General features: G+C 48.8%; 1 protein-coding gene across 3 annotated transcripts; it reads right to left on the reverse strand.

The window, feature by feature from the left end:
• Window positions 1–7,244: 7,244 nt before the first annotated feature.
• Pja1 (praja ring finger ubiquitin ligase 1) lies at window positions 7,245–12,211 on the reverse strand. 3 transcript variants are annotated; one of them, XM_047537126.1, is made up of 3 exons: window positions 12,061–12,195; window positions 9,608–10,130; window positions 7,245–9,040 (listed from the first exon to the last, which is right to left on the reverse strand). In XM_047537126.1, the coding sequence occupies exons 2-3, from the start codon at window positions 9,898–9,900 to the stop codon at window positions 7,900–7,902; spliced, it is 1,434 nt and encodes a 477-aa protein (XP_047393082.1). In that variant the 5' UTR covers window positions 9,901–10,130; window positions 12,061–12,195; the 3' UTR covers window positions 7,245–7,899. The 3 variants fall into 3 exon arrangements, with proteins under 3 accessions (XP_047393082.1, XP_047393081.1, XP_047393080.1); XM_047537125.1 differs by having other exon boundaries at window positions 7,245–9,802; window positions 12,061–12,211; XM_047537124.1 differs by having other exon boundaries at window positions 7,245–10,130; window positions 12,061–12,196.
• Between the last annotated feature and the right edge of the window lie 284 nt (window positions 12,212–12,495).

A 12,495-nucleotide genomic window follows, 5' to 3' on the forward strand; every position in this document is an offset into this window, starting at 1 on the left:
GGAGATTGAACCTAGGGCCCCACATCATGGTATGTGAGGCAAGAAATCGACCACAGAGCTATATCCTCAACTCTTTTTAAAAAATTTTTGAAGTGGGGTCTCTCTAGGTTGCTGAGGCTGGCCTTCAACTTGCGATCCTCCTGCCTCAGCCTCCCAAATCACTGAGATACAGGTGTGCCACTGTGCCCTGCTCACCTGCTTATTGAAGACAATTTAATAAATGTCCCCAAAACACAAAGAAAATTAAAACTACCTATAATTTCAGCACTCAAAGAGAATCACTGTTAGGTAACTTGATGGGAGAGATTTCCTGATCATCTTTTTATTCTGGACATATTCAATGTGGAGATCTATTTGATATATCTGACATCCTAGGTCCTGATCAGAGTGCAAGGCCACCTTCCAGCCTTCACACTGTCTTATTTGTGTTTGTTTGGATATCAGGGATTGAACCCAGGGGCATTAAACCACAGAGCCACATTCCCAGCCCTTTTCATTTTATATTTTGAGACAGGGTCTCCCTAAGTTACTGAGGCTGGCTTTCAACTTGTGATCCTCCTGCCTCCAGAGCTGAGCCCTCACACAATCTTCATGAGGCTAGCTCAGCTGGGTTCTTATTTCTACTAGGAGGCCTGTTTGTACCTGATAGTTCAGGTTTCTAGGGGAATTGGCTACATAACTGAGAGTCATGACTGCCATATTCCAGCTCATATCCTGACAACTGACTCTCCGTTGCATTACTGGAAGTCACCTGGGTGAGTTTGTTCCATAATGCAGGGACACGCACACACAGAGCATACTATTTCATACTGCTAGGTTTTTGTTCCTTTGGTTCTCCTTGCCTGAGATCTCTGCCCATGTCCCATCCATCTCTCCATCCCTGTCTCTATCTTGTAATGTACATGGTTTTTAAAAAAAAACCAATCGGCACTCAGGGCACTGTCTTGCTTACCCATAATCCCAGTGACTTAGGAGGCCCAGGCAGGAGGATCATAAGTTCAAGGCCAGCCTTGGCAACTTAGTGAGACCCTATCTCAAAATAAAATGGAAAACAGGCTGGGGGTGTAGCTCAATGGTAGTGTGCCCTCAGATTCAATCCCTAACACCAAAGCCAAACCAAACCAAAACAAGTGAAACCAAAATAAAAGCAAAATCAAACTATCAAAAACTCCAAAGGGAAGAACGTCCACATAATGGACTAAGGTGGAATGACCTCAGTGGTAAAGCACTTACCTAGCATGCTTAAAACCATGGGTTCCATCGCCAGCACTGCAAAATTTTAAAAAATACAGTGGAACGTCATAAAGTTCCTTCTCGTCCCTGACCTTGGTCCCTTTCATAATTTTATTTAGGGGGTAGGACCAGGGATTGAACCCAGAGGCACTTAACCACCAATCCACATCCCTAGCCCTTTGTTATATTTTATATAGAGACAGGGCCTTGCTAAGTTGCTGAGGCTGGCTTTGAACTCCTGATCCTCTTTCCTCAGCCTCCTGAACCGCTGGGATTACACGGGTGTGCCATAGCACCTGGCCTTTGTATATTTTTCCAGAAATCGTCAGTGTACAGTTAAGCAGCAGATATCTATATACCTACATCTATATATAGACAGACATAGATATATATGTATTATATATAATACATATATAATATCTATATCTATCTATCTATATATATAACTTTTGTGAAACAAATAGTAAAACTGGGTCCGCTCTTCTTCCACACCTGGCTTTTGTAATTTCTTGGTTTCTGGATACTCTTGCACAGCAGTAACCAAAGATGTATGTCATATGGGTACAGGCTGTGCAGTGATGGCTGGGCCATCATTTAACCAGGCCCCTCAGGAGAGACATTTAAATGTTTTCCCATCTTTTGCAACTACAAACAACGCAATAATAAATATCCTTGTACAAGCAACCTTGGGCTTTTGCTCATATGGGATAAATTCCTGCTAGTAGTATTGCTGGATCAGAGTGTGTGCAGATTTTAAATGTTAATGCATTTCACCAAGGGGCCCTGCAAACAAAGGTACCAAGTGACACTCCCAACAACACTGAAAGGGCCAATCCTACCCTCCCTCTGTCCCTTTCCTTACTTGGCTGGTGCCACTCACACTTTAGGAGAGAGTGACCTCATCCCGGATGCCTCTGAAGACCAACCCCGCTCCCAGCTCCTGGCTTCTCTTGCGTTTGTTCCACTTTCCACACAACGTTGTAATCCTCTTTTCACAAGTCTGTCTCCCACACTAGATTTTGAACTTGTTTTTTTGGTTTGATACCGGGGATGGACCCCTGGGGCACCCAATCACTGAGCCACATCCCCAGCCCTTTTTTGTATATTATTTAGAGAGGGCCTCGCTAAGTTGCTTAGGGCCTCACTAAGTTGTTGAGGCTGGCTTTGAACTTGCAGTCCTCTGGCTTTAGCCTCCCATTCTGCTGGGATAACAGGCGTGTGCCACGGCACCCAGCAAGATTTTGAACTCTTTGAGGGAAGGTCTAAACTTGACTCTTCTCTTTAGGCCCTGGTTGAACACACCACAGGCAGAAACTCTATAAATATTTGTTGAACTAGTCAGCTCAGAATCTCTGGCTCATTTGCCAAATGTAAACCTGGTCTTGATCAAGCAGCACCTTGGACTTGGTTCTCCCGGGTCCCTGAAGATTGGTCTCTATGTGCTTGGTGCCCCAGTCCCTACTTACTTTCAGGCCAGCTCCCAGGACCACATGCCACTGACATTATGAACGGATACGGTGTGCCAGTCCCCAGCTCTTCAGAAAGAGCCTTTCTACATATGTCTTCTCTTCTACTTCCCACCAAAATGCCTGGTGCCCCCAGGATGGTTCTGCAGTGTGCCACTGGGAGGTTGGCAGCTCATGGCCCCTGCGACCGGAGGGCCTGAGTGGGATCTAGCTGGAGCCAGCTTGGGCTGTCAGGCTGAGGTCCTGATCCCTGCCCGCGCTTGACCTCACTGGGACCAGGGCTGGGGGAGAAAGACACCCCTATTACTGCCCCTCCAGCTAGGCACACTCCCGCTGCCTTCACATGCCATCACCTCGCTGCGCCACATCTCCTAGCCACTCGCTTTCTGAAGCTGCTTAGGGGTCTGCAGAAGTTATATCCAAATATAAGGGACTGTGAAGCCTCACTAAGTGTTCACAAGAAGTTTGGAGGCCGCAAATAGGAATATAAGAAACACGCAGGGGTCGCTAAGTGCCATTCTGCAGATATGAACGCTGTGGCAGGTGGAAGGGTGGCTGGGGGGCTCTAAAACTTGGCTGTGCTGGGCCTTGTCCAAGGCTGTGGCCAGCTGGATAAGCAAGCTATCAGCTCCATGGCAGTCAGAGGCTCACCCCAGGCCAAAGGGGCGTACTAAGGCAGGTTGCCATATAGTTCTCTGCCTTTCAACAATGCCACCTTGTCTCCATGGGCCCTGAGCCTGAGAACAACCTCTAAAATACTGGGGATTCTGCAGGACAAGCAGAAAATGGGAAAGAGGTCAGGGGACAACAGGAGGGATAGGTGGTGAGGAGAGGTGCCAGGGCCCCCAGAGGCAGGGGTGGGAGTGGGGCTAAGACTGGGTCACACAGCAGGCATGGTGGTGCACGCCTGTAATCCCAGCATCTCAGGAGCCTGAAGCAGGAGGATCAATAGTTCAAAGCCAGCCTCAGCAACTTAGTGAGGCCCTAAGCAGCTCAGTGAGACCCTGTCTCTAAATAAAACACAAAAAAGGGCTAGGGATGTGGCTCAGTGGTTGAGTGCTCCTGGGTTCAATTCCCTGGTACAAAAAAAAGACTGTCACAAGAGCCTGGTTGGGTCAGACTGCCATGTGTCCTGCTCGGTTGTCACTGAGCAGAGCGCTCTGCGTGCCCCTACCTTGGAAGAACAATCTTGTCCTCCTGCCAGCGAGTGTTGCTGAACCCTTTAGTCAAGCACAGCATTCCAGGGCTATAGAAATGACTTAGACATAGCTCTTGACCTCAAGGACTTACAGAGATGGGAAGACATGGAGAGGGAAGGCGTCAGTGGGTACCATTAGGTTATTTTCAGGAAGCGGTACATGAACTTTTAAAAAAGTAAATAGAATTCAGACAGGGTTGGGGAGGACATTTTAGGTCAGAGGTCCCTAGGCACATGTGTCGAAGGGTTTCATTAGAACAGAGGGTTAAGAGCAGGCCAGTGCCTTAGGGCACAGGAAGGACCTTGTGATGGTACAGATGTGGTGCCAGGTGGGGACACTATGAAGTTAGGGTGCTCTGAATCAGTGACCGATATTTGGCGCTATTTATTCCACAGCCAGAAAACAAAGCCGAAACCAAGAAGCAAAGTGTGAAGGGTGGCACATTCAAGGCATGCACCAAACAACCTACTCTCAAAAATGACTGCTTTGTGCCCAGAGACCTTGAGGCCTGCTCTTCTAGAACTGTGGCTCCAGAGTCTACTCCGTTTTTAACAGAAGTTTGCCACAGAAATCTCTTGACCCTTGGCTATTTGGGCTATTTCATATGATGAGGAAAACAGGCACATAAATGGGCTACCTTAGCAAGTGTGCCATTTGGGGCTCTTAGTCACAACAGAAACCAACTCTAACTTCATCAGAAAAGTTTTACTGGGAAGCTGGGGAGGAGCTTGGGGGATTGTCAGAATTAGAAACTGACAAGAACAAGGGAACTGGGCAGCCAGACACAACCACTGGAGCTATTGACCTCCAGCATCATCAGCAGGGGACCCACATCACCACAGTCCTGGATTGTCACTGCTGTTGTCACCATCATCACCAAAGCAGCATAGGAGCAAACCCTTCAGGACCCTCCTCCCTAGAATTACTCCCTCCAGACTTCAAGGAATGGGTATGAGTGCCTCATGGGCTTAGCTGAGGTTCTAGGTTCAAGTCCAAGCTGCTCAGGGTCTCAGGGCACAGGTCTCAGGCCTCATGGGCTTCCCTGGCATAGAAGCCGTCCCCTCCCCCAAGACACTGCTATGGCAGGTTTCTCCCACACCAGCAGGGACCCTCGGGCACTGGGTAGAACAGTGTCCCTTTTCCTGGATTGACTAATTCTGGCTGAAAGGGAAATTAGGGTCAGTTGCTGTCCTGTGGGAAAGGGAGGAAATAATCAGGACCCAGGGTGCTCCTAAAATATCTCCTGGTGTGGTGCCCATTAAAGGCACGGAACACATTTGTGGCAAACCACCACAACCCACCAGACAGAACCCTCCACAGACACTGGTTTTGAGACTCCATGATCAGATCAGGCACCACTGAAGGCCAAGGGGGAACATAGAAGGTCTGGTAAGGAATGAATTCCTCAGGATCAGCTTGACCAGCTGCAGAAAAAGGAAGCATAATTTCTACCTGTTTCTGCACAGGCAGTGGGAAGTTTTTTTTTTTAATTGGTCACATTTATAATTTTGACTTCAGGCTGGCTAACAGGCCAGACCTATTTTGTTAAGACTCATGAAAATGGTGAAGCTGTTAAACAAATCAAACAAATGCATTATTCCAGTTGAAAAATCAAGAGCCTCCTCCCTCACCCCTGGGCACAGACCCTCCATACCATCTCAGAGGGACCCTCTGCCTTCAGTTAGCATGTAGCCTTCCAGACCTTTTTTAGGCATTTTCAAGTCTAGTTTGGTTTTGTAAGGCTTCATCTTGCCTTAAGACTATGAGGGGCTGGGGAGATAGCTCAGTTGGTAGAGTGCTTGCCCTATAAGCACAAGGCCCTGGGTTCGATCCCCAGCACCCAAAAAAAAAAAAAAAAAAAAAAAAAAGGACTATGAATTGTTCTGCATTATGCTTTTTTTAACCTAACATTAGGTCTTGGAGATCTTTCCATATCAGTACTTGATACAACCTGTAACTGCTGCATAGCATGAATTTCACAAGGACCAAAAGTAGCCAAGTTGGGGGAAAGGACATGAGACACATGCCTTTTGATGGCTACTACCCAAACTACTCTGTAAAAAGGTTGATGTAGCTGATATGCATACCAACCGCTTGTCTTCTCACTTCTCTTCCTAGCCCACAATGGGCATGATCAGGAGGAACTATTGCTCTCTGAAGGACAGTGCATTTCACTGGCGTTACTTTACACATCACTGATTCCCAGTAAGGTTGAATGCTAACAAGATCCAGGCTTTATGGAGTTGTGGGGAAACGATTCTCATCAACTGTTGGCAATCACATCAATTAGTGCTATCATTTGGGAAAGCAATTTGGCATTATCTAGTCAGTGTGAAGATGTTCAAACCCTGGGACCCAGACCTTTGGCTCCCTTTGTACTTATCCCTAGAGAAATTCACACGTGCACCAAGGAATAGCTTTCTAGTATTCTCATTGCCACAAAAAGATGGTGAGAACCTAAATGCCCACCCACAGGGGACTGCATAAATAAATTGTAGTAATTCATACAACTGAATCATACTGTATGCAGTATTTAAAACATATGAACTAGATGCATGTGTATCAAAGTGGCTACGTGCCAAAGACACGCTTTTATATATTATATATACACACACACACACACACACATATACCCCCACATATACATATATACTCATGCAGAGACACATATACACGCTCACATATACATCTAAATACACAGACAAGAAATAAACATACCATTTTCTGGGTGGTGCTTACCTCTATGCAAGAGCAAAGGTACATGTGACGGGGCCAGAGACTTCACCTGTACCTGATAACTTATTAGAGAGAGCAAGTGAGCACTGAAATAAGAATGATAAAACCTGTTCACTCTGTGTAGAAGGATTCCTGTTTTTTTTTTTCCTTAAGCATTTGTGTGGCATATATTTTTCTGTCCCTATCTGTGTCACTATGTTAAGGTATGCTGTCCCTATGTGTGTCACTGTGTTAAGATATGCAATTGGCATACAGCTTCTTTTATTTTCACAGAATCCCTCCTGAGAGTTGCTATTCTCTTGAAGGTGATTTTAACTCATTCACTCCTACACTCAGTTTAGATTTGTTCCTACCATTTTCCTGATTTTACCATGATTTCTCATTGTTTCTTTCCTTCCTTCTTTCTCTACTAGACCTTTCCCCTATTAGACAAGTACACACTTTATTCCTCCTTTAGAACAACTATTACCCTCCATGTTTTTTGACATTTTTTGGAGTCTGTGTTTCCAGTGAAAACTGTTTTCTACTGCCGAGAACACCAAAAAATGCAAGGGCTCAATCAGAAAGTCACCTGGTACCACCATTTCAGACAAAACCAAACAATACCATGTTACCATGTAAAACCAAAAGTACTTTAATAAGCTTTTACGGCACTGCAATTACAGGAACATTAACCCAGAACATGCAACAAAAATTATTTTGCCTTCTGGACAGAGTTAACAGATAAACTTGACATTACAATTAACAGCAACATATTCTACTGAAGAAAACAAATGCCATTTATTCCGACTTTCAGGTTAGAAAATGTATGCTCTTACTGCACGCTCCAGTAGCATTTAGAAAGTTTAGTTTTCCCTTTCTAACCTCTAAAAGGCAGTATGATTGATTTGTGTGTGTGTGTGTGTGTGTTATTATGGATTGAACCCAGGAGTGCTCTACCACTGAGCTACACCCCCAGCCCTTTTCTAACTTTTTACTTTGAGACAAGGTCTTGCCAAGATGCTGAGGCTGGCCTTGAACTTTCAATCCTCCTGCCTCAGCCTCCCAAGTCGCCGGAATTACAGGCGCGTGTCCCCACCTGTATGATTTTTAATGCAACCATACACAACCATTTTCACATTGGAAATAATCACAAGGAATCAACAGGTTTAGTCTAATTGACCAAATGGTTTCATTTTCATTATTAATTTTCAGAGGGCTCCTGCAGTATTGTGGGTTTCAGTTATGGGGAAAATAAACAGACCAGGAGTAAAATGCCTTGGTCTTTAGAGTGGGGGAGGGAACATGCAGCGGCACACGGGGCATGTGCCTGACTTCTGAAGCCAGATGGACACGCAGGGCTTGTGGAAATAGTGGTGGCATGGAAGCTCAGTGGCCACCTCCCCCTTCACATATTCACTGCAGCAGATAGGACAGCACATCTCTTGGCCAACTGCACCATGATCTTCAGTGACCAGGATCTCGGGAAGAGCGTCGATGCTCTCCTTGCTCGCCGGTGGATTGGCCACCTCGACATCCACTGCCAGAGACTCCAGGTGTGCTAGGGCAGTCTCCATGGCCTGGGCCAGGCGTTCCTCGAGTGCCATGTAGGTCAGGAACTGAGGATCCACGTAGGAGATGGCTTCGGCCACTCCTAAACCATCGGCAAATCCATCAAAGAGGCTCCAATCCACTTCTAGGTCTTCGCTGACGCTGGAGTCATCTTCAAGGTTGTTGTTGCCGTCCAGCACGAACACCCCAGGCTGCATCAACTCCCGCCCGGAGTCGTTATCCCCCTCACTGCTGCTCTCGTTCTCATTGTACTGGAGCCAGGGAATTTCTCCTTCTTCCAGGGATGTCTGTTCCTCTTCCTGAAGCGGTGGTTCTTGAGCTTCCTCCTGATAGTTGCTGCCGTTGCTAACAGCACCTGCACCGGCGCTGGTGCTGGCGCTGGTGCTGGCGCTGGTGCTGGTGCTGGCGCTAGCACCAGCAATGGCATTGACGCCGGCGCTGGCTCCAGCGCCCAGGCCAGGGCTGGTGTCGGTGACGCTCACACTCACTCTAGCTTGCTGAGGTTCCCGCTCTTCCTTTCCTGGCAGGGTCTCCCAGCTTTCTCCACTGGAAGACAGGTTTTGCTCTCGACTTCGGTACTTCCTGCGCAGAGCAGCGATCCACTCTTTGTCACTGTCAGAGTCTTCATCACAGTATTTGTAGTAATCGTCACTGTATGTCCAGAAGTCAGGGTCAGCCATGGTTCGTCGCCTCCTGGGCACCTTCTCTGGTTTCACTTGGTCGTTCCTCGCTTCCCTCTTGTCTTCAGAGTACTTCGGCTCACAGTAGCCACTTGAACTCTCGCCTCTGCCTCTCCTTGCCAGGCCATCCGAGTGGCCTTCATCAGCATTGACAGCATCCCTCCACCTGGAAGTACTGTGTGGCATATCATCATCATCATCAGTATCAAAAAATATTTTTGGTTTCACGCAGTTTGGACTTGCCAGATTTCGGACTTTGGGCCTCACCACCGGTTCCTCTGCACTCTTTGAGGGGGTTTCCCCCCCACCACAAATACTCACAGGAGCCCTACTGGGACGTGCAGTTAAGTTCTGCCCCCTTCTCTCCCTCTCCAAACTGTCACCGTTTGTAGCCACCTTGCCTTCAGCAGAAGACATCTGAGAGGCCACACTATTTGGCTTCGGGAACTCTGCTCTGCTAGCAGAGCATCTTGCCACAGGGGCTGGGTCTACCTTGTCAAGCTCCTCTCGCACATCGCGGTTAAAGCTAGAGAACTGGGGAGGCACCCCCGCCACAGACCTCGCCCCTTTCTCTGGGTCATACAGCTTATCATCCTTAAACTTGCCAGTTTTCCCTCTCACTGGCGGTCGCTCAACAGGCCCAGCCCCCTCCTCCTCACTATCATCTGCCCCAAAAGTGTCAATATGTCCATAAGCCATTCCTCTTCTGCCACCCGAAGCCCTGTACTCTCTTGGCGGATACCTGGAATAGTCCTCATTATCAACATTCAGGCTGGTTCCCGAGCTCTCACAGTCGTCCCAACTACGACGAGTGGTGGCAAATGGTGATCGGCTCCTCTTGGTGGTTTGACTGGGGGCTGATCTGTGCATTGGGACTTCGGCTGTCGTCTTTCTCTGGCTGGCAATCCTGTCCTGATGGCTCGTGGATGGCCTGAAACTGACATAAGCATGCCTTCTTCCATACCTCCTGCCTGTATTGGACTGATACCCTCCTGCTGGTTTGGGCCATACAGGCTTGCTAGATTCCTGCCCCATTGCTCTGGCTTAGGAGGGTTTCCAATACAGCTGGGGCTCGGGTGAAAAGGTTCCTGCTTCCCGCACTCGTTTTATTGAGCTGGGAAAGTCAAATCAGTTCAGCATAAAGGAGCAGGGAGATCTATTTTCACTTCAGCAGACAGGTAACAGAAGGGATAAGGGATCTTTAAAATTAGGTTCACTTTCTTCTAAGGCCTGGAGTAGCATTCCAGTGACTGTCAGGTGTAGACCTGGAACACATTTTTAATTTTGGCAACATGATTACAACACCAGGTTTATAGGAAAGCCGGACTCAGAGGGAGAGTGCGACAGGAGGTGGGGGCTGACGGGACCCTTGGAAGGTGAGTGAAGTACCGTGGAATTGTGCCAATGTGGGAAGAGGAAAGGCCGCAGTGGGTTTTTTGAATAGGGTGTCTTTTTCTGAACCCTGCAGACACAGAGGAGAAATGTGAATTGGAGTAGGGTGGCAAATGTAGATCACTGCGCATGCGTGAGTGCCTACATGTCAGTCAGGAGAGGGACAGGTGGAAGGGGAACCTGCAATCCTGCAATGGAGCCATGTGGGTTTGTAGGGGGAAGGGATGTGAGTGTTAGAATGAGACCCATTCTGGATGTGACAGAATGGGTGGGGTGGCTTCAGAGGAAAGTGCTGTGTGTGGAGTATGAGAGAACCAGAAGTGGGGTGTAGATGTGTATGTGGCAGCTGGAACTATGGGGGAAACCTACATTTATGTGCATATCTTAGGCAGGGAAGGGATTGGTGGCAATGGAGGGGAGCTTAAGAGAGTTTGTGTTTGTGTGTATGTGCATGTGTGTTATCTGTCCAAAAGGGATGCAACAACTGAAAAATGTCATCACGAGCAACTGCAGCAGGCAGGCATGGCAGAGCGGAGAGCACTGGAGAGGGGTGTGTGTGCGAGAGAGAGATGGAAAAGAGGCTAGCAATCAAAGAATGACTACACGTGACTGTGGCAAGCAGGAAGCACGGTGGTGTCCCCAGAGAAGGACTTCTATGAGTGTGAGTGTGTACGCAACAGGGACGGCAAAGGGAGTCTGTCTATGCAAAGTATGTGGCAGACAGAAAGCACAAGAGCAGGGCATTTAAGAGGGTGTGTGAATCAGAGAGTGGGAGTGTATTTGTGCCAATGGTTAGCAATAAAAGATGTCCTTATGTGTGTATGTGACAGGCAGGGAGGAGGGCTGAGGGTGTGTATAAATGTGTGTATGTGTGTGTGTCTACATATGCATGCCAGAGCAGGCCGAGGGAGGAGGGGCGGGATCTAGAGGTGTGTATGTGATAGGCAGTGAGGGGAGGGAAATGGCAGCCGAGGGTCTGAGGCCACGTGTGTGCGCGCGCGCGCGCGTGTGTGTGTGTGTGGGGGGGGAGGCACTGGAGGGTGTGAGGGTGTGTGAGAGGGGGGTGTGTGTATGTGCCTGCGCATGCGCGGGGGAGGGGATGCACTGGAACCTTGAGGCTGGCGGGGCAGGGAGGGGGCTGCAACTGAAGGTTGCCGTGTGTGCGGGCGTGTGTGTGTGTGTGTGTGTGTGTGTGTGCTCGCATACGCTTGCGCGACACAGGGGAGGGCGTGCAATGTCATAATAAGGGACAAGAAAACGCTATCAGCTCAAAGGGCAGCCCCAAATCGATGTGGCAGGGAAGGGGGCAAAGAAAGAAAAGGGCGTGTGTGAACATAGTTTTTCCCTGAGAATAATTTTTTTTTCTGACAATTCTTTTCCCAGGAACAATATTCTTACCAAACAATCTCAACCATTTACCATTCGGCGAAACAACAGCAAAATGGCAGGGGGAGGCCACGGGGTGACCCGCCAAGGGGGCCGAGGAGGGAGGAAGGAGGGGCGGGGAGAAGTGGCCAGGGGCCGCGAACACCGTTCCCCTCTCAAATAGCCATGAAAGCCATTTAAGCAGGGGCCACGCTGGGCCAAAGGGGCTCAGCAGCAGAGGATGCAGCCCCCGAACAGGCCGATGGAGGACAAGGGCCTCAGTCTGCATTCAGGTCCCCCGTCCGCCCCACCCCTTCCCGAGGGGCGAACCCGAAAAGAGGTTCGCCGGATCCCCCCAGATTCTCGCGCCCCTGCCCTGCCACTCGCCCCACCGCCAGCTGCGAGATGGGTCGCCAACCCAACCAGACTTTCACTCACCCTGTCGGGACAGCAGCACGCTTTTCAGAGGGGCAGAGCTCTCGGACCTCCGACCGCCACCACCGCCAGAGCCGCTGCTCCCGGGTCTCGGGCTCCTCCCCCGCCAGACAGCACCCGGGAGGGCGGTGACTGCGGCGGAAGTGATTGTGACGTCGGCTGGAGCCCGCCCCCTCGATGTGGCGGGGGCGGCAGCTGCTTTCCTCAAATCAGGGTGGGCCCTAAAGCTTTATTTCATTTCAAATGATGAAATCGTCAAGGATACGGAAAAGGACAGCGAAAAATGAAACAAGCGGCCAGCGATAAGAAATGTGGGACATTTAGCCACATGCCCTTCGGTTCTGTTTTTTTCTTTAGTAGAATGAAATAGGCGAATTCTTTCTAATTAATTCCAATGTGAAAGTAATTGTGCTATATCATATCCTATATGGTACGGTT

Source organism: Sciurus carolinensis, chromosome X, assembly GCF_902686445.1.
Source record: "Sciurus carolinensis chromosome X, mSciCar1.2, whole genome shotgun sequence".
Classification (NCBI taxonomy): Eukaryota; Metazoa; Chordata; class Mammalia; order Rodentia; family Sciuridae; genus Sciurus; species Sciurus carolinensis.

Excerpts from the sequence above, each read along its gene's own strand:
- Pja1 (XM_047537124.1), bottom strand. The coding sequence starts at position 9,900 with ATGGGGCAGGAATCTAGCAAGCCTGTATGGCCCAAACCAGCAGGAGGG.